Raw genomic sequence first — 22634 nt, 5'->3', positions numbered from 1 at the left:
GATTGTCATTTTATTCTTACTTTTCATCCGCCACCAGTGTGCATTAGTTACATGTGTTGCTGCAGTGTTTCGGGCCTGTGTTCAGTGCCCTTTATCAAGCTGGTGTAGCTTCCTGGATAGGATGGTGGGATTGTAGTACAATAAATTATTGAACATTGATTTAAACAGTGCCAAGTTGTGGGGTTACCGAGTACCATTATTAGTTTTGACTCTGCATTAGAGTGTGTTTCTAAAAATAAATAAATCAGGTCTTTTTTCCAATACTGGACAATCTGTTGAATTGTATCTACTTACTAGAAGAACCTTGGTGATGCCTGGAAGTTCTTAAATGGATAGACTATTGGCCATGGCAGGAGTCTAGTAGACTGCTTTGTGTGTAAGGCTATTTTCACACTCTCGTTTGGTGCGGATCCGTTTGCTTTATCGTTAAACATAGCCAAGACGTATCCGTCTTGAACACCACTGAAAGTCAATGGGAGATGGATTTGTTTTCTATTGTGCCAGATTGTGTCATAGAAAACAGATCCATCCTCATTGACTTACATTGTGTGTCAGAACGGATCCGTTTGGCTCAGTTTTGTCAGACGGAGACCAAAACGCCTGTGTCTGCCTCCAAAGCAGAATGGAGACGGAACGGAGGCAAACTGATGCATTCTGAGCGGATCCTTTTTCATTCAGAATGCATTAGGGCAAAACTGATCCGTTATGGACCACTTGTGAGAACCCTGAACGGATCTCACAAACGGAAAACCAAAACGCCAGTGTTAAAGTAGCCTAAGCCACAATTTTATTATGGTGGAGGTACCCTATTCTAAGTTGCCACAGAGTGGAGTTTTACTACTAATGTAAACCCAACTTTCCCCATTGGCGGCAATTAGGCACGTAATTTTTCATGTCTTGTCCATAAATTTCAATGAACACTGCAGATTCTGCACAATGCCTCCACACCTCTCTTGGAAAAAGCTCCACTACTAGGTTGTACAAACTGTAGAACCCCTTAATAATTGGTTACACATTTTGGTGTACATAGCACTCATCTTCTTGTGTTCATTTTCCATACAGATTGAGAGCCACAAACTGAGTTTCAGGGAGAATGCCAAAGCCAAGACAGACCACGGAGCAGAGATTGTCTACAAGTCTCCCAACCCTTCTGGAGACACGTCCCCCCGACGTCTCAGCAACGTCTCCTCTTCTGGCAGCATTAACATGTCTGACTCCCCACAACTCTCCACACTGGCTGACCAAGTCTCTGCCTCCCTCGCTAAGCAAGGCTTGTGATGAGCTGATTTCTAAACGGGAGCTGGAGGTTCGAGAAACGTATCCAAGATTTAAAACAAAAAGGGAAAGTTACATAAAATTGCCCACACTTAATTGAATAATTAAACTGTCTCTTGTATACTTATTTATTACACGACCCATTCTTGGAAGAACATCTCCACCTACTCACTAGTAGCAGAGGGGAGAAAAAACAGGTTTATTCACTGATGTTATGTATATTTTGGTTTTATTCTAAGACACAAAGGGGTTATAAAAGGTGAGTGCCATATAAAATTGCCCAATTACAATGGGTTTGGGTTCCTGGGACAGAGCAGTCTTAAGCATGGGTGGGGACACAGCAGCCATCATGTTTCACCATACAAAGAGACCACCCTCCAGGCACAGATGGACATTATTTCTTAAACTACCTATCTGATAGTTACTTCCTCTAAAACACAGCATAACATCAGATCGGTGACCTGGAAAAGAAAGAGGAATCAGCCTTTTCTTCAGAAACAGCTCCACTCTTATCCATGATCTGCGTGTGATATTGCAACTTAAGCCTGTTCAAGCAAATGAGGCTTAGCTACTAGCACCACGCACAATTTATGGACAAGAGTGAACCCATTTCTGACATCAAGCCTATAAACTTTGACAGACTTAGGCCTCATGCACACGACTGTAGTTATGGTCCGCATCCGAGCCGCAGTTTCTGCGGCTCGGATGCAGACCCATTCACTTCAATGGGGCCGCGAAAGATGCAGACAGCACTCAGTGTGCTGTCCGCATCCTTTGCTCTGTTCAGAGGCCCCGCAAAAAATATATAGCATGTCCTATTCTTGTCCATTTTGCAGACAAGAATAGGCATGTCTACAATGGGCCGCCCGTTCCGTTCCGCAAATTGCAGAAGGCACACGGGTGGTTTCCATTTTTGGCGGACTGCAAAAAACAGCACCGTCGTGTGCATGAGGCCTTACTCATTTTATCCATGTTTCCAATTAAATGGGGAACTAATAATTCTGACTCTTTGTTTAGTCATTAGAAAACATTTGACTTCTCATAGTCTCAGCTCTAATGGGCTCACAGGGACAACCCACATCTTGTACTATGCCAAATCTGTAGTATGATCTCAAGGTGCATGTTCCCTACACCCATGTTTAATGTCTTCAAGATTATACATCACTCCAGCATTGACATGCATGCTGCCATAAGGTGTTTAGCACCACTGTCCGTGAACAGGTTAAACCACTCTTCAGATTATAACCTGAGTTCATCTCCTTGGGTGTGCTCTGTCTAACCCTCCACTACATTTCCACTTTGCCCTGAAGTCTGCTTCTTTCTAAACTCAGTATGTGATTAATAATGGAACTGAAGATTTTTGCAGTGGCTGCTAGCTTATCTATTTAGTTTTTTTTTTTAAATGCAGCCCCATCATCCCTCGTTTCTTAATTTCAGTATTGCCTTCCTTTCTCCCCTCTGTTGACGTCATCGCTAACAATCGCCCTTTGAATATACACCCCCTTTTCTCTCCGTTGTGTCTGTGGCTGTCCATATTCTGTGTCGTGTCTGACCAGCTGGTTCACACGGTATGTTGCTGTATAAGTGGATTTGGAAATAAAGTTATTAATACAACACGGATCTTCGTGGCTTCATTTTGTTCTGGATCGGCGGGTAGCCAATCAGCGCTTGCATACATGTTGTTCAGGGTCCATTTCACCCCTGAAATATCAAACTTTAGCAAATTTCCATAACTGATGGTCCATAACTCAGGTTAGGCTTCGGTCACATCACTGTTCAGCCTTTCCGTTCTCGGGCAGGAAAAAGGAAAGGACGTATTCGGCACATGACCAAGCAGAACTGAGCCCACGGGCCCCATAGACTATAATGGGGCCATTAGGTTTCCAAGTGCAAACATATTCATTGCTTCACAAATGGCAGCACTAAAGAATAATCATAATGTAGCTTAGAACCCATGGATCAAGTAGTATATATCTAGCTTTGAAGGGGTTCTGCCATCTTGGACTCCAATAACTTATCTACAAAATATACCTTAACCCCTTAGTGACCAGCCTGTTTTGGGCCTTACTGACCAAGCGTTTTTCTTCCTTTTTTTTTTTTCCATCATTGCCTTCCAAGAGCTAACTTTTTTATTTTTCCATCTATGTAGCTGTTTGAGGGCTTTTGGTTTGCGGGACAAGTTGTACTTTTTAATGGTGCCATTTGGGGGTACACATAACTTTCTGATTAACTTTTAACTCTTTTCATTTTCAGCATTCTTGTTTTAGCATAAATAACATAATATCTTTATTCACTTAGGTCAGTACGATTACAGTAATACCAAATAAATAGTTTATTTTAACGTTTTACTACTTTTGTGCAATAAAACCCCTTTTAAAACATAATAAAAAAATATATATATATATATTTTTTTTCTATCGCCACATCCCAAGACCCAAAACTTTTATTTTTCTTTCTATGGAGTTGTGAAGGCTTGATTTTTGTGGGACAACTTGTAGTTTTAATTGGTATCATTTTGGGGTAAATAACACTTTGATCGCTTATTATTACGTTTTTTCAGTGGCGACTATGAATAAATGAGCAATTCAGGGTTTATTTTTTTTCTGCGTTCACAGTAGGGGATAATTTACGTGATATTTGTGTAGTGTGGGTAGTTACAGATGCAGCGATACCAAACATATGGGGGATTTTATTTTTGCAATTTTTTTCATCGAGAAGCGTATTGTCAATGGGAAATAGTATATTTTTTTATTGGAATTTTTATTTAATAATTTTTTTTTTTTTAAACCACTTAATAGTCCCACAAGAGGACTAACAGTCAATCTTTTGATTGCTTCTAAAAAACAAAACAAAAAACTATGCACTATCCCTATAGTTCATTGCATTTTAAAGGGATTCTGTCAGCTAGATTTAGCCTACAGAGCTGAAGACATGCGCTGCTAGATCGCCACTAGCACGTCCACAATATACATTTCCCATAGCTCTGAGTGCTTATTCAGTAAAAAAAAAAAAAAACGATTTTATATATTAGGCAAGTAAGGAGCCAAAGGGGCTGTTACCAATGTTTCAGGAGCCCAGCACTGCCCGCATCCTCCGAATCTCCTCCTTGCTCCCCCGACGTCACACAGAGCGCTGTAATCTCGCGCATGCGTAAGTACGCTGCATGTCAGTGCCGGCATAGTCAGGGAACTAACTGCGCATGCACTATACACACATTGGCACCCCGCTTTGCAGGGTGCCAATGGGAGATAGAGGGAGTCCGCTCCCTCTGTCACGGCTTATATGCGCCATTACCTGAGGCATGTAAGGGGTTAAACTCCTGCCGATCTGGGCTGTTATAGCAGGAACACGGCTCTCGTTCGAGAGCAGAGCCGCTGCACGTGGGACCCGTGCATAGCTTAGACCAGGCCATCATGGAAAGGCAGCGGGCCAGCCTAAGGCCCCTTAGTGATCGCTGTAAAAAGGTGTAGTGGTCACTAAGGGGTTTTCCAAATGTTTAATATTGACGACCTATCCTCAGTATCAAAATGTTGGACAACTCCATTTAACTGCTTGATGGGGGAGGGTCCTTAATGTGGGGCCCACAAACTCACTGCAGCCATCAACATTTCTCCGTGGAAAACAGGACTTGCGGTAAGCTGAAAAAGCTAAAGTTCAGAGGTCAATTACATAAGAAAGCCCACTAACTTTTTTTTGGAGTGTGGGACATATTCACATGTGGCATAAAATCCTTTGCATACATGCCAGTGGAGAATGTCTCTCTACACAGATTTCAGATTAATGAGCCATTCAGAAATGTATCCTACAAATCTGGGGCAAGGGAATATATCCTAAACTGGGAATATCCTTTTGCTTTGTGCAGAAGAGGACCCATGTGTCCGGTTGAGGCCCTACAACCAGTGCCACTGTTGTCCTTGGGCTGGGTACGTAATTTAATGAATGAAATAGATCCAGTTTCACACATCAGCCAGTTTTCCCCTTAACTGAAAATTACTTGTAATACGACACCATATTTAACGGGTTTATTTTTTTTTTTTCAAGCACTTTTTTTTTTATTTTACCCCAACAGAATAAGGATATTAAACCAGAAATAATAAATCACTCTATACACCCCAGAAGATGGTGCAGATTCTCCCATCGTTCTTGGGGGAGGGACATGGTGGGAAAAAAAAAAGCTAATAAAAAGTTATTTACAAAATACAAGTCTTGTGTTTCATTATTATTTCTCTTTATACAATGCTAAAAGTTCTCAAACTTTTCAAAATATTTAACTTGCTGGAGAACTAAAGCCATTAATGCTTAGAAGTGGACAAACAGTTTAAAACAACATTGATAACAATCACCCATTCAGTGCCAAAGACTGCACAAAGGTAAAAAAAAAAAAAAAAAAAAAAAAAAATGTACATAAAAAAATAAAATAAAGGACAGGAAAAAATTATATTTACAACTAAACAAGAAGCAGGTGATTAATACAGGATCTGTTATAACCCACTGTGTACAAAGAGGATCAGGTGACAGTTTGCAAAAGTGGAGGCCACAGTCAAGAAGGGGGTGACATTCTGTAACCATGGCGATCTTTGAATGACCATTGCATATTTAGCCTTGCAAATGCAGAAAAAGTTTTTTTTTTTTAAACCAATAATTTCAGGACAACAGTGGAACTGAGAGAAACAGATTTAAACATGCAACATAGACGCCAAATAAAGTTTAATATGTGCAGATAACATGTATGTATTTGATATGTTCTGGAGGGAAAAATGGTAGACTGGAACAAGCTATAATGGTATACATGGAATTTCAGAACAAAAACACTATTCATTAACTCCTAACAACCTGAACTTCCTTTCACTAGTCAGCTACTATAAAGAAATAACAATCTGGCTCTAGCATTACTACAGGGTATTTTAAATTCCTGCCTCGCATCATCAATAAACATATTGGTAACGTGGAGTGTTCCAGAACCAAGGAATGCATCAGAACAGATACTAGTGATGACACATTTTGGGTTTATGTGCATTGTAAATGTTGATTTTGAAGATTTATTAACTTTTATCACACTATATAAAAGTCACAGAAGTGGGAGTGCAACACCTGGGATGCCCAAGAATACAGAGGGAGAGTCCCGGTCCCCATTTCCAGTGGAGAGGTGGCCATGTCTGGTCATCGCTCAACTCAAATTGGATACATGCTAACACACAAAAAAAAAGGCTGACTAACGAATCGGGTGGTGTTAGGGGAGTTGTAGGATTAGAAAAAAGATCTACTATTACAGAAACAGCCCCACTCTTGGCCATTGGCTGTGTCTGCTATTGCAACAGCCTAATTCATGTAACTGCAATACCAGACATAGCCTACTGACAATGGAGTCATCGTTTCTGGGAAAAGAAGCAGATCGTTTTCTAAGTTTCCAGATGAGGAATTCTCAATTTACAAAAATACATGAAATAAAATAAGATATTCACCCGTATTTCTATTGTGCTTGCTTTTGTCCAAATGCCAGCTCGAATATAAACACCACAGCATCAAATGCCATCCTTGTGACATCAGGGGACAGGAATGATGAGGTCACGATGTTATGGACAAGGTTTACAACACACAGGGCAGTTGGATAACGGCGAGCAAGGTCACAATTGCTACACATAGGTAAATGTCTATTTTATTTAGGATTTTGTAAAGATAAAACATGATTTGTACCCGGTGATCAGTCATGGTCAACACAGGATGTGTACATTGGCCAGTCATGTTTACATGGAAAAAAATAAATAAATCACAAATCTGTGTTCTTCCGCCATTATCTATGGGGATCATATCAATCTGATGCCATTAGAGACGATGATTATAGGTCTGAAGTGTCTTGATTAGCAAATTCATCCTTTAACAGCAGTAAGTGCTACAACTTAAGGAACATACTGAAGTGACTTGGGGTTAAAAGGGTTGTTGCACGTAAGACATATATAGCATGTCACTATCGATGATGGTGGAGATTTGAAAATGGTAACTTCCATAACAACTAGAACAAAGAGGCCGACAGAAAATTGCCGACCATATGGCACTGGAGGAAAAGAGCCTGTGTGGCACTGCCACTTTTTCTAGCAGTCAGACATTGTGATAGGCCATTATTCACCTTAAGGGAGCCATACACTCTAAATACCTCATACCTGAGGCTGTCCTGGTATAGAACAGCCTCCCGGATTTGTCTGGATTCGGCATTGCCGGATACTGCTGCCTGCCCGTCAGACCCCACTGACTATAATGGGGTCAGGCAAAAATCTGCCCACTACCCAGCAAATATTTTGGGTATCGATCAGACAAAAAATGCTGCACGCAATGGTTTTTTGTCCGGCCGATTCCTGGGAATTCTATGTCGAAACAGTCTGCCAGACAGGACAGTCACAGATGTGAAACTAGCTTAAAGGTAGACATATATACACGACATTAAATTTGGCCGGAATGGTAGATTTTGGTCATTCTGTCTGTCGTGTGACAAACTAGTGAGAACGATTGTTCACGATGGCCGTCTGAAACTGCATGTTGATGGCATGATCAGCTGAATTTAGCCGATCTTTTGCCATTGTGCTCAAGCACCAGGGAGTCTGTTTTTATAAATAACGGACTCCCTGGTTGGCCAGTTTAGTTGGTGGGATTGTTTGTATAAATGATCCAATGGACGACTGAGCAGCTGCAATGCGGCCAATCATTATGTCAAATGTATGGCCAGTTTTAGCCGACTGATGAGAGACTATTGTCATTTGGCTGTGTTTAAAGTGAACCTGTCATGTTAAAAATGATGTATGGGGGTATCATGCTATAGAGCAGGAGGAGCCGAGCAGATTGACATTTAGTTTTATGGGAAAAGATTCAGTATAAGTTGTATTTCATAAATTTGAATTCCTGCTCGTTCTGGTCTTTGAAGTCAAGGAGGCGGTCCTATCAATGATTGACAGCCATCTCTGTAAGCTATCTCTGTAGCCTCCTTGACTTCATAGCCCAGAATAAGCAGGAATATAAATGGATAAATTATAAGTTGTACTGAATCTTTTCCCATAAAACTATATATCAATCTGCTCAGCTCCTCCTGTTCTATAAGGCTTCATTCACATCACCGTTTAGGAGCAGGAGAATGAAGAAGGCACATAACTGAGCCCTTAAGACCCCATAGACTATAATGGGGTCCGTTATGTTTCCGCTCAGAAGATGATTTTGAACTGGAGACAAAAGTCCTGCGTGCACAACTTTTGTCTCCGCTTCAAAATCATCTTCTGAGCTGAATCATAATAGACTCCATTATAGTCTATGGGGTCCTTAGGCTCCGTCATGTGCCTTCTCCGTCCTTCCCGTTCTCCTGCTCCTAAACGGTGCAGGAGAACAGAAAGGCTGAACGGTGATGTGAACGACTGCACTGCATTTTGATGGTCACATGTTTCTGTTAATATTTTCATCCAACAGGACGAAAAATCTTTTGTCAAATAAAGGATTGTTTGTGAACAAAAGATTTTTCTTCCCAGAAAGATCTTTTGTTCTTTGCTAAGAATCACTGAACATGTATGGGCAATTAGAACAGTAACAGCCAATTCGGCCACATGTGCGAACAGATCTTTCACCAGATGACGTAACTTCTATCTAATGTGTATGGCCACATTTAGTGACACAACCCCTTTACATTTAACATGCATCTACCCCCTTTAACTCTGATCTCTCCAGCCAACCAGCAGGAACACACTATTTAAAAAGCTTACTTTACCCAGACAATGGGAGATAAGAAGTGTGATAGACTCTAGTGACTACACCTCTGTTACTTGCCTTGTGCACAGAGAGTTACAGCAGCGGATTACATACACAGTGTCACACTTAGAACGTCTCTTGATTAAAAGAAACTGAGAAAAAGGAAGAAGAATAAAGAAAACACAATGGGAGACAAGAATGAACAGGTATCTAAAGTTCTTAAATTCACTAAAAACTGTGAAATTGGCGTTATGCTCCTGGGATAAAGTTTGAATATCAAACGGATTCCTCTTTAAACCAAATTGTCTTGTCGGGTTCATATATATATATATAATTTTTCTTCCCCTCCCCCACCCCCCATTTAACGCTTTCGTCACAACCCCGCCTCCTCTTTATCTGTGGAGGGGTCGGGGTCTGGGCGGCGAGGATGGGTGTCCCTCTGTATCTTTGGCAGTTTTGGAGCTGCAGGAAGATCTACGTGGAGGACGAGGCCCTCCCCAGTCTGTTGGCTCACTGGTTCCCACAAGATCCTGTTTGGGTTGATAAGGAAGGGGGAAATGTCGTCTCTCCCACGGCTGTACGATCTGAAAGGAAGAAGAAAAAGGGTAAGCAACAAGGAAGGGAGTGGCAGCTCTAGTGTTACCAGAAGGCATATTACAAATGCCATATAAGCTCCTGGCATATGTAGTGTAAGACAGTGCATGCCGAGAGGGTAAATAAGAGGGTGCACAGATTTGCGGGCTGCCAGGGCATATTATAACTTTACAACAGGTAGAGAGCTGTAGGATTCAGTCCACCGTCCTAGAAGACCTTGGCACCATCGGCATGAATCAGCATTGCCCCATAGGATGTATGAATCATATACAAGTTCTCTCATAATTAACCCTTGAAAGTACTTACCGTCTCCTCGAACCCTGAGTCTGACACTGAACTCTGTGTCTCCTCGGAGATAAGACGCGGGGTGTCTCTTGAAGTCGGTGTAGGAGGGGCTGATAGGACATCGGGACTGAGTGGAGAAAAGTCTTGCAAGGCCTGCCAGCTACTTGTGTCAGGGGAGGGTGGCTGTGGTGTGAGAGGCTGTGAATATTGAAAGGTCATGGAGCTTTCCGATGTTCTATGAGTCCTGGGATAAATATAAAAAAGTGTTACCCCACTGTGGTACATTGACTACAGAAAAGTACATTACTGCTCTCCACTAAGGCATCAGAGCAATAAAAAAAGTACCTGCTTCCTCGACGCTGTGGCAGGATACTGCTGCTGGCCCATCGTGCCCTCTCCGTCTCCTCACACGTTGCATGCAATGCCGTATACGCAGCGTCTGAGAGATCTTCCAGCTGAAAGGAAACCATAGTAAGTCTGTGTGCATCACGAAGCCTAAGAACAGTAATACATATATTTAAAGGGGTTGTCTGATCACAACAAACCCATTTCATATTAAAACTGGACCGGCAATTAGGAGTTATTGAATGTAACATACATAATGGGGGTCATTTACTAAGAACAACGTTTTACGCCAGTCTTTTACTCCCTTTTTGCGCTGGCACTGCTGCCGGAAGATGCCCATAATTTATTACAGGGCGTGCGCCTCATCATTGATTAGGCGCACCTTTAGCAATTCGTGTGCATAGTGGAAAAACCAATCCAGTCCCTGGCTGGAGTAGTTATTCGCCAACATGTACGCCTGTTTTCAGGCAGAAATGTTAATGAATTGGTTGGGGCCGATGTCCCTGGACACTCCTAAGTGTCAAGTCTGGCACAAAAATGTAAGCTCAAAATTAAAAAGTTTCAAAAAGGGGGTCGTGCGACATTTTTACTCCAAAAAGTGGCATAAAAAGGTTTGCAAATGATTCCCCAATTTCTATATTCAAAAGAACGGCCATCCAACGTGGACATGATGGGTCCACGAGAGAGAGACCATTTTCAGCAGAACTTTACACTAGGTAGTAGAGTGGATCCTGGGCAAGGGACCACCCCCCTCCTTATAACATCCCTATGACCTACTAGGTCTAGGACAAATAGACAGAAGCTGAGCATGCGGCACCCGTTCAATAAAACTGTTTTCACCTGTAGGACCTCTAATGAAAGCACTTACCCCTTCTAAATCTTCATCTGCATTCATCAGTGGAGTGATCTTCACGACACGCCAGCTATGAGATCAAAGTGAAAACGGGTTAAACTTACTTTACCAAATATGATTTCTAGTACAATGAAGAACAACAAAATCCAGCAGTGCAAGTTAGAAGATGCTGGAAGAAGATACAATTCCAAGGATCAGCCAAGTGGGATGCGTTAGAGGCCTCATCTCATGTCTGTAGTAATGTTTATAAGGGCATCTTTTACAGGGTGTAATTGATATGGTGACAGGAGTAGAAAAACCACAGCTGCTTTCTTCTAGAAACAGCCCCTGTTCATGAGTTGTGCCTGGTATTACAGCTCACCTCCACTGATGTGAACGTCGCAGCGCTGCAATACCATACACAACCTGTAGACTGGTGTGGTGCTGTTGGAAGAAAGCAGCCATGTTTTTATAATCAAATCATGTCTTTTCTGAACGACCCCTTTACATATTATTGGGGTGAAGGTATACAGTCTATAACATATCCATGATATATGTATATACCTGGGAGTGAGGATCTCTTTGTATTGAAGTCTTTCTACTCTGGTGGTGGCTGCCACAGACATGGGTATGACAATGTTGTCAATGTCGTAGGAAGTCTCCATCCGTCGCCTCCTGGCAGCCTGTGGGGTATTAGGAGAGAGATTTAATACATGAACAAAGGTGCCAAAAAGGAGCATCAAATGCAATGTCCTAAATTACAGGCAGATTTGGCAGGGGGGATTATTGAGAGTCTCTGATGCAAATACAACCATTAGCTTACAGTTAATAGGGCATCTCATAGATCCCAAACCAATGGAGGACGATCTGGTGACAGACTCTTCAAATCCCCAAACTCTTCAGGTTATATGAATTATAACTGGAATTTCTATTCTTGCTTAGCAAAATTAATGGGTTTTATAATGCAAGCTTGCAAAGTCGTCTGCTGGCACAGCCCCGAACCAGACCACATACTGCAGTGTGCCAACATCAATTATAGCATGGAGCAAACCTCTGCAGTCGTATGGCGAGTATACATTCCCTTTGCTGATGAAAGAATATTTATAGTGGCTCACCGACTATCACCGTAGAATTGGTGCTCTGACCTGAGTGACTCACCCAGTCACTAAAAAGGAGCAATCTCAACAATATAATAGGCAGGCACTCAACATCTGGTATAATTGGTATGATTCGGTCAGATTTAAATCAATGTATAAAATCCTTATTTATTCTGGTACATATCAAATACATATCAACTTAAAATCCCAAACATAAAATGCATAAATAATACAATACCTAAATTAAATATATAAATTAATATGAAAAGTAAAATGTAGTTAGATCCACATATATGACATATATATATATATATATATATATATATCCACCTCTCCTAATATTAAAGAACGTCTTGAGCTATACACTTAGGCAGGGTGCCAAGTCTCCTTAAAATAGTTATCTGGGTAATGACCTTACCCCAGGATAGATCATTACTACATCTGTGGGGGTCCCAGTCCCGGAGACCCCATCGATCAGCTGTTTCAGGGGGCTGCTGCGCTCTACAGAGCTCTGTGGGCTCCTGGCAGCTTTCCAAGCACAGCGCCATACTTCCTATAGTGGCTGTGTTTGTTACTGCAGCTGAGCCCCATTCAAGTCAACTTGAACTAGGTCATGTGACCTATGTACAGTGATGTCACTAGCCTAGGAAGAAGCTGCGACACTCATGGAGCGCACTGCCTCTTCTAACAGCTGATCGATGGGAGTCCTGGGAGTCGGGCTCCCGCCAATCTGATATTGAATACCTGAGGATAGGTCATCAATAGTAATACTTACTGTAAGTACTCCTGGGTATGGAGACTAATGTTCCACGGGAAACTAATATGCAAAGAGTTACCTCCTAAGAGAGAACCATTTCGCCAGCTCCACCTCTTGGAAGTGGCTCCTTACAAGTCAAAATCCAACTTTACATACATTCTAATGCAGCTTAACACCATATGATTTAAGCTGCTGCCCTCAATTGTGCATCCTAGACATTTACTATACTTAACTAGTACTTAATTCTTACCTATTTTTTATTTTGCCAATGTGTAGGGACAGCGATAGGGAAATTCTTTTCTAATATACTTTATTTAGGGAAAATAGGAGGAAGTTATTTTACTATATCGGTCAGGCTTAAAGGGGATGTCTCATTTTTGTTGTTATGTACCTTTAAAACGCCAATAAAAATACATTTTTAAAATAAAGGGGATGTCTCATTTTAGCAGGTGGCACTTATGTAGAGAAAGTTAATACAAGTCACTTAATAATATATTGTTATGATCCATTTTGCTTCCTTTGTTGGCTAGACTCCTTTTTCCATCCCGTTATACACTGCCTGTTTCCATGGGTACAACCACCCTGCAATCCATCAGCGGTGGCCGTGCTTGCAAACTGTAGAAAAAAGTACTGGCCTCTCTGGGAGCTAAGACCATAGGAGCTCACATATGCTGGTGCTTTTTCCTATACTGTGCAAGAACGGCCACTACTGATGAAATGAGGGGTGGTCTTAACCATGGAAACAATCAGTGTATAATGTGATGGAAAAATCAATCCAACCAGCAAAGGAAGCAAAATGGACAATCTCAATACATTAGTAAGTGCCTTGTATTAACTTCCTCTACATGATAAATGCTATTTGCTGAAGTGAGAGAACCCCTTTAACTCCCGGTGGCTGGTTAATCAGTGAGAAGTAACATAGTAAAGACATCTATTTATATATGAATGTATATTTAAAGGGAACCGGTCATCACCTTTATGCTGCCCATACTAACGGCAGAATAAGGTAGAGACAGGTGAGTTGATTTTAGCCGTCTGTCATTTATAAGTTAAAAAGTAAGCGGTTGCCGAGAGCCAACATCACAATCATTGCAGACTAGGCCTAGAAAAGAGTCACGGCCACCTGAGAAGAGTCCTGGTTATTCATGAATTCCTGCTCTCCCCGCCACCTGCTGATGACTGGCAGGCTTCTACCTAGATTTCTCCCTTTCTCTCTAGGAGAGAACTGCCAATCATCAGCAGGTGGGCGAGAGAGCAGGAGATGGGAATAACCAGGACTTTTCTCAGGTAGATGTGACTCTTCTCAAGGCCTGGGCTGCAATGATTATGATGCTGGTTCTCAGCAATCACTTACTATTAGCTCATGAGTAACACACCGCTGAGATCAGCATTTCTGTCACTAATTTAGGCTATCCTCCGGTCAGCATAAAGCTGATGACAGGTTCCCTTTAATCTAGTTATGACCGTGTGGTCCTCACTATATGAGGGAGCAGTGAGGCCAGATCCCAGCCCGGCTTCCCATCTTCCTAGTTGGTGCAGCACTGCGCTGTTAGAAAGACAGCTGTCCCTTAGCAACGGCTCTGAAAAAGTTTGCTGCTAAGGGACATTTCAGCCCAAGTCTTCTACTATAAATAAACGTCTTCAAAGTATATTAGAAAGCAAATGTTCCATATCCCTGTCCCTTACACATTAGCAAAAAAATAAAAATATATAAAAGGCACTTGTAGAATGACTGTGAGCGACATGGGCAGGGAAACATCTGCAGCTTACAAAAAGTTCTGCATTTCGGCCAGCAGAGGGCAATATCATCCTTATGCCATGCTGTACTCCAGAATGCTACCAAGGGGCTTACAGTACATGAATGGAGTGAACCCAATAAAAAGCATGCAGTGGGTCAGCACCCTGTATTTCTCAGGAAGCAATCCCTGTCGGTCCCCAGCACATTAGACGACACATCAATTTCAATTATGCATTTTCTGGGGGCGGGGTGGTTTTAAAAGGAGCAGAAGTTCCTCAGATTTCTGCCAACTAATCCTGCATTGACAATCAGGTGCAGGTCCTTCATTTTACATGATAGACATCACACAGTGTAATGATATCGGCCAAACATTAAAATATCTATTCCTGACACATTTAAAGGAAACCTGCAACCATGAAAATACACTGTGATCTGCAGGCAGCATGCTATAGAGCAGGAAGAGCTGAGCAGAGTGATTCAGTATAAGGCTCTGAAAAATGTTGTTTGTTTCCGTGTCCGTTCCTTATTTTTTTTTGCGGCTGCGGACCCACTCATTTCAATGGGTCCGCAAAAAATGCGGACAGCACACCGTGCAGTATGTCCGTTCCGTAGCGCCGCAAAAATAAAAACATAGAACATGTCCTATTCTTGTCGGATGTCATCCGTTTTTTTTTTTTTATTTTTTTGCAGATCCGCAATTTGGATTTCATTGATTTGAACTCCTGCTGATTCTGGGCCTTGAAGTCAAGAAGGCGGGGCTATAAGTGATTGACAGGCTTCCCTCTATTACTGTGTATAAAGAGAGCGTTGTCTATCACCGATAGCTCCGCCTGCTTGACTTTAAAGCCCAGAATCAGCAGGAATTTAAATGAATAAACACAAGTTATACTTAACCTTTTCCCATAAAACTATATATTAATCTGCTCAGCTCCTCCTGCTCTATAAGGTGCTGCCTTTAGCTCGACGCCATGTTCAATGTCACAAGTTCCCTTTAATGGATGTTATCCTATTAGGACAATCGCTTTATTCAGCAGCTCACTCAGCAATGAGTCGGGGGGTCCAACTGAGGACAGCCATATATGCTATATGTAGCATTACACAGTATCCATTATAGTAAAAAAGAAACAACCTAATAAATGGTGGTGTGGAGTCCTACAAAGCAAAAACCGCTCTGCTCGGCTTCGTGGTCCGCAAACCCTGACAGGAACAATCCCATAACCCCTATTCTGCAGTACTTGCATATCTTTCTGGACAACTAACATTTCCTGGAGACCTGAAAACGAGGAAGCAGCATAAAAATGGAGGGAACCTGTTACATTGAACATGGTGTCTGATCTACAAACATCATGTTATAGAGCAGGAGGAGATAAACTGCACCCGACATCTGCACTTGTTCTTTGGGAGTTTAGTGCAGGTGTAGTGTGTTTGAATGGAGGAAGCATCACATGAAGGTGACTTGTCTGATCACATGACCTTCCATCAGCGGCCATTTTATGGACAGGACCTCTATGTGGAAAGCACAAAATACTTTGTAAACAGGGGAGTAGGGGTGGGCGATATAGACGATATGCAATATAAACGATATAAATCTGGCCAACGATAGAGATTTCGTTTATATCGCCATATCGAGGTAGAACATAGCATGCACCGCTCTCGGCACTCAACATGTTCTCCTGAGCCGGCACAGTGGAGAAGGAGAGAGTCCCTCCCTCCCCACTGTGTGCGGCTGCCGCTGACCACCAATGAGAATAGGGAGGGACTGTGGCCACTGAGCCACCAATGAGAATAGAGAGGAGGGGAGGGACTCAATACAAACGTAGCCTGAGGGGTTAATTGCGGCAGATCACGGAGCGCAGTATTAGAGTTCAGGTATGGGATATGGCCAGCATATGCAGGCAGCTACGTTTGTATTCAGGCATATTAACTATATTCATTAGTGGCGCAGTGGCCACAGCCCCTCCCTTCTACTCCCCCTCTTCGTAGTATTAAATTAATTGCAGGCCCCAGGGTGGTAGCTTCTGATCGAAGCCCCAGCAGTGTAATCGCGGGGCTCCGATCGGTTACCATGGCAGCCAGGACGCTACTGAAGCCCTGGCTGCCATAGTCAGCTCCCTGCTGCTGTGTGCACTATGCACAGGACAGCAGGGAGAGTGTGAGATCCTACTCACCCTGATAGAGCTCTATTAGGGTAAGTAGGACAAGGGTTCTAGCCCCTAAGGAGGCTAATAGTTATTAAATAAAAAGTAAACAAAAAAAATAAAGTTTACACCCCCCTGAAATATAGAATATATCGCGATATATATCGCACATGCTTAAAATTATATCGCAATATAGATTTTAGGCCATATCGCCCACCCCTACAGGGGAGCATATCTTATAAAATATACAAAATGGTGCAGAATTTCAACAAACGCTACATTGGTAAGGCTACTTTCACACTAGCAGCAGGGACCTCCGGCAGGCTGTTTCTGCGGGTGATCAGCCTGTCGGAGCCGTCCTGCCGCTCCGTCCCCATTGACTTTAATGGGGGCGGAGTTCCGGCAGAGGCTGCCGGAATAAAACTACGACATGTCCAACATTTATTCCGGCAGCCTCTCGCCGTGCCTCCCCCTCCCCTCCATTATAGTCAATGGGGACGGAGTGGCAGTCTCCGGGAACACACGTTCACTAGCAGCAGGACGGATCCGACAGGTTGTTCACCCGACGGAACAGCCCGCCGGAGGTCCCTGTGTGAAAGTGGCCTAAGTAACATATAATCATCTCACAGACAACTTTGTCAACAGTAACCAGAAAGTGGCAAACCCCTTTAACCAGAACAGGGTAAGCATATCTGGAGTCTGTGCAGAGCAACACCACAGCAACCTAGACACTGACATGGATCAGTTAGGACTGTATTAGACCGGCAGAGGGTCGGTCAGATCATTGCTAACAAGCGTCCATAGGAACGTTCGTTAGCGATGATCTGCCTGTGTAAAAGTGACACCGATTACCCCTTTATCGGGCAATTACATTTGTTATGCGGACTAAAGAAACGTTTGCTGTCTAATCACGCTCTGATGCCGACAAGTAATGATTCTGTATGGGGACGAGCAATGGCATTTGTGATCGCCCCTCATACTGTAGAGATCGCTGCATGCAAATGCATCAGTCTCCTTCACTGATGAGCGGGCAATTGTTGGGAAGGAAATCTTCCACTTACACCTTATCTATGTATAGCTTCCGCTCCTAGTTTCGGCTCACAATAACCAATGGAAATCTCTGACCAAATCACTGATGTGTGAAGAAGGCCTTAGACAGCATCACAGACTGGGCATATAATGGGGCTTATACCCCTATCCAATAAGCACAACACAGGATTCAAAAACTTGCACGACAGATCATTTCAGAGTCAATATGGTTACGGAAAATAAAATGAAGACATTTCATACCGCAGCAGCAGCACTGAGCGATGCAGAAGTCCCTTCAGATGGAGTTGACTGTTGCCGAGATAAAGGTGTGTGAGACAGGCTGGAAAAGCTATCGGCAGCAGGACTGGACCTGCCGCTCTCCAACTCATGTCTTACTGCTGAAAAAGCACAACGGGAGAATTAGAGGCCAGAGGCTGTGAGTACAGATAACAGAGGCACTGGATGGCCAACCTTACCATCTCTTTCCAAGGGACTATAATGCCTCTTCTTGTTGTGGGGAATGGGGATGGAGAGTGAGCGCTCTGTCTTCAGAGCTGACATTCGCTCACACTTTAAGGTGCGTGGTAAGGATTCCAAGTGCTGTTTTAAGAGGGTCTCTGAAGAAGGCCTATGGACAGTTAGTCCTGAAATTGGAAGAAAAATCCGATTACACACCACAAGGGACAGGAAGCATAAATAAAGGTCCGGTCTGAAAGTAGTGATTCTCCAACTGTTGGCAGGAGATGCTGGGAGTTGGAGTTTCACAACAACTGGAGAGCCATCTCATACAGAGCCTTGTCGTAAAGAAAAACATATGAAGGGGAAGGTCACATCAGACTTACTGTGAGGATGGAAAATCCCAGGTGTTCTGTCTGTGCGAGGACCCTCGGGGTGGTAAGGACTTGATTTTGGGGACGCTGTTTTAACTTTTTGCTGGATTTTAGCCTGTCCATTTTGTTGTGGGAGCGAAGAAGAGAGTGAAGTTGTAGACCAACCGGGACATCTGTGGGAGTAAGACAACAGCTGCTAAATTCTGTGTAGGACATATTATAGCTATATAGAGCAGTCACAATCTCTGGCAATGGGAAACTACAAATGCCAGCATGTCCTTCCAGTAGTGTCTTACAGTTCTTAGTTATGGTCAACTGCAAGGTTGCTTCCCTTTTAAACATAATTTCTAGTTTTCACCTAGAAAGTCTTAAAATCCATTCATGTGATACTTTCAGGATTCAACTTGTTTGGTCTCAGGACTCCCAACATCCTTTAGCCCATTGTTGATTCAGTCTTTTGCTGCCAGAATGCAATGAATTATGGGATGTCGGCTCTGCTCAGTATGTCAGCATACTGTTGACCGATTCCAAGCAGCACCCAGAATGCCTCATCATAACTTGTGCTTAGTTGTCGCCCATTTTATGAAACTGCAGTGTAATTCCCACAGTATGCCACATCTGCATAGTCTGCCCACGCAAGACAGTAATCTCACACTTACCAGCTGGGAAGGAGAGTACAGGATGCACAGCTGGATCCAGAAGGGTCAGGCGTTCAGACAGTGGATCACTGTATGGAAATTGGCTTGACACCCCTGGGTAAGTGGCACACATTACACACGATGAGGAGACCTCACAGGGCCGGGGAACGCTGCGTTGAACCTGTGCAGATGGCAATAAAAAAAAACAATACTAACATTAACACCTGAGAACCAGCAGAGGGCGATAAACATCCAGTTTTCCCACAGCAAACAACGATACATTTCCCTTATTTTATGCTATTGAGTCACTTGGAAGGGAAGTTGCCCAAGAATTTCACATTTACACTACAACATGGAAACCATACGGTCAGATAGATTAAAATCCAACTTAATGGATTCCTTGGACTGACTATCTGCCAAGTGGGTGTCAGTGGATTTATAAAAATCCTTTAAAATGTCCTGGACAGCCCCTTTAAATTTAAAGTCGCAGAGAAAGGTGAAGATGTGTTACATAAAAGTTACTCACCAGGAAAATCTGCTGCCGCTCCAGAGCTCCCGTCAGCCTGTCGCTGCCCTGCAGTGATGACGTTGCAACTAAGCAAACTAACCACACATGAACCCTGCAGCCAATCAGCAGTGACTGGCTGCAGCAGTGACCTGCGGGTAGTCGCAATGTCATTACTGCAGGACAGCAACAGACTGGCAGACATTTAAGAACATCTCCTGCTTTCTCGCTAGGATATGCCCCCATTGTCTTATAGGTGCGGGTCCCATACCTATATCGAGAACGGATCCCTGAAAATGGTGGAGGGCGCACTGCGCATGCACCCTCCATTCACTTTCTATGGGGCAGACAAAAATAGCCGAGCGCTGGCTCTGCCATTTCCGTCCAGCCCATAAAAGTGAATGGGAGCGGTGGCCGGCCATATGCGGTGCACTTCCATTCACTTCTATGGGGACCGCGCTTGGTGGTCACCAGACAGGAGTCCTCCAGCCACCACTTTGCGGGGCTCCGTTCTTGATATAGGTGCGGGTCCCGGCGGTGGGCCCCGCACCTATAAGACAATGGGGGCATAAACTAGCGATATGCCCCCATTGTCTGTGATGAGACAACCCCTTTAAAATTTATGGGCAGTTAGTAATAGTCCTTCCTTTCTAAATGCAACCCCAGGGATGATCAGCTACTCCAGCTACTGAAATAATTTATGATGTATTACACGGTTTCCCATAAAAATCAATGGGTGAGCATGTAATATAATCACTCCAAGTAATTCAGAGCAAAATCCACTCTTTGCTGTTAATCTCCACTCTAACAAAGTGTGCCCCCATATGATGGCACCATGTCCTAATACAGCACAACGACAGGGCTTGTCCTGAGTGTTAGAACCTCAAACAAACAACCATCCGACAGCTATAATAAAAGCACCAATCTATCCACACCTGCCCAGACTGCAGGATCGATAAGCACCTCATAGAAATCTTTGAAGATCCCATCATATGTAGCAGTAAGAAATCCTGCCCAATGGCTACCTTCTAATTCCAAAAATCACTTTAAAGGGCTTCTGTCACCCCACTAAAGTGATTTTTTTTTTTTGGGCTGGTGAAATTAGTTATATTGCGATATATCACAATATAATTGTGTCACTTACTTTGATCCAGCAGTTTCTTCAAAAAACGAAGTTTTATCATATGTAAATTCGGTCTCTAACAGCAAGTAGGGCGGCTACTTGCTGGTAGCTGCTGCAGAAAACCGCCCCTCTCGTCGTGTTGATTGACAGGGCCAGCCGGGATCTCCTCCTCCGGCCAGCCCTGTCGGCATTTCAAAAATCGCGCGCCTCTGTGGATTCGGCGCAGGCGCTCTGAGATGAGGAGGCTCGTCTCCTCAGCACTCCCTCAGTGCGCCTGCGCCGATGACATCACCGAAATAGAAGACGTCATCGGCGCAGGCGCACTGAGGGAGTGCTGAGGAGACGAGCCTCCTCATCTCAGAGCGCCTGCGCCGAATCCACAGAGGCGCGCGATTTTTGAAATGCCGACAGGGCTGGCCGGAGGAGGAGATCCCGGCTGGCCCTGTCAATCAACACGACGAGGGGGCGGATTTCTGCAGCAGCTAGCAGCAAGTAGCCGCCCTACTTGCTGTTAGAGACCGAATTTACATATGATAAAACTTTGTTTTTTGAAGAAACTGCTGGATCAAAGTAAGTGACACAATTATATTGTGATATATCGCAATATAACTAATTTCACCAGCCCAAAAAAAAATAATCACTTTAGTGGGGTGACAGAAGCCCTTTAATGTATATTTTTTTTTTATAACAGACAAATGTCAATAGATTGTGAAGTCTATTGGCAGACTATATGTCCAGGTAGTCTACCACTAGGGGGAGCTGTCTATAGGGAAGCAAGCTGACACATCAATGGAATTCCCTTTTCCGTTAGAGGGGCATGTTTACTAAGGCCATCATGGCCACTCCAAGACCAGAGGGCCCTGGCATCGGCCTGATGCGGACACCATACCTGGCTTGGTCCCTGAAATTAGAAGAAAAAAAAAACATTTCTAATACTATTAAGGACTGGATCCCAGTGTCTGCCTCAGGATCTTGTCCTGCAAAGACATGAATGCTACACGGATCGCCATATTTAACCCTTACCTTCTTTTGGAGGAGTAGAAGCCTGTCGGGTCTCACCACCCTCCTTCTCTTACAGTGGAGGATTGGTCTGGTTCTTGCACATACACAGCTGTTGTCCACAGAGGCCGCTGAGGGCTTACCCGTCGTCTGCTCCTCCAGCTCAGAGCGTGACGGGAGCCTGTTGGGAGGATGTGACATGCACAATTATCAATGTCTATATACACACACTGTAGCAAATTGGAAAAATACAAAACCAAAAACACTATATACTCACGTTGTGACTACTCCATTAATGGGTTTCTGTAAGATTTTAGCCTCTGCAGCTCCTGTGTCAGCCTACAGAGAATAAATCAGAACAGTGTTAGGGTCGTGCACTCCAAGCTAGGCAAGGATGAAGAAATATAATATAGACAATCACGCACAGTTACATGGAATTGAATCATGCAATGTGTGCCTGAAATTTCTCAAACTGCCAGCAGAGGGAGCCCAAGCGCAGGCACCACTGACTTTACATTGACCACTTGTGCTGCCAGAAGATTGCTGGAAATATGCTGCAGTAATTACACCAGATGGGAGGGGTGTGAGAAAGCAGATTATAGGATGCATGACAATAGCTAAAATAAAAGCTTCCCTCATTATATGGGGATGTAACATATGCCCGTTTGCAGGTAGAAAACATTCAGCACTCAAGTTGAGGCAGCAGCTTGTGAAGTGACTTATCTGC

General features: G+C 43.4%; 2 protein-coding genes across 14 annotated transcripts in view; one reads left to right on the top strand and one right to left on the bottom strand.

Annotated features, from left to right (window-relative positions):
* MAPT (microtubule associated protein tau) overlaps positions 1-1402 on the top strand; it is a 75272-nt gene extending 73870 nt beyond the window's left edge. For 12 of the 13 annotated variants that reach the window (XM_044299347.1, XM_044299349.1, XM_044299346.1 and 9 more), the window contains one exon: positions 1063-1402. In XM_044299347.1, coding sequence (XP_044155282.1) covers positions 1063-1278 — 216 coding nt within the window. In that variant the 3' untranslated portion in view covers positions 1279-1402. The remainder of the gene's footprint in view (positions 1-1062) is intronic. The other variant, XM_044299351.1, reaches the window with a different exon arrangement.
* A 7145-nt stretch (positions 1403-8547) lies between these two features.
* Positions 8548-22634, bottom strand: part of LOC122941141 (KAT8 regulatory NSL complex subunit 1-like) — a 63809-nt gene continuing 49722 nt past the window's right edge. Inside the window, 12 exon segments of the mRNA XM_044298167.1 lie at positions 8548-9581; positions 9898-10120; positions 10222-10331; positions 11090-11144; positions 11618-11736; positions 18074-18210; positions 18289-18456; positions 18655-18714; positions 18717-18815; positions 19302-19461; positions 21932-22088; positions 22185-22246. Coding sequence (XP_044154102.1) covers positions 9390-9581; positions 9898-10120; positions 10222-10331; positions 11090-11144; positions 11618-11736; positions 18074-18210; positions 18289-18456; positions 18655-18714; positions 18717-18815; positions 19302-19461; positions 21932-22088; positions 22185-22246 — 1542 coding nt within the window. The 3' untranslated portion in view covers positions 8548-9389.

The sequence above is a fragment of the Bufo gargarizans genome, chromosome 6 (genome assembly GCF_014858855.1).
Source record: "Bufo gargarizans isolate SCDJY-AF-19 chromosome 6, ASM1485885v1, whole genome shotgun sequence".
In the NCBI taxonomy this organism is placed as follows: domain Eukaryota; kingdom Metazoa; phylum Chordata; class Amphibia; order Anura; family Bufonidae; genus Bufo; species Bufo gargarizans.
The sequence above is the reverse complement of the archived record's forward strand: the minus strand, read 5'-3'. Positions and strand labels throughout refer to the sequence as shown.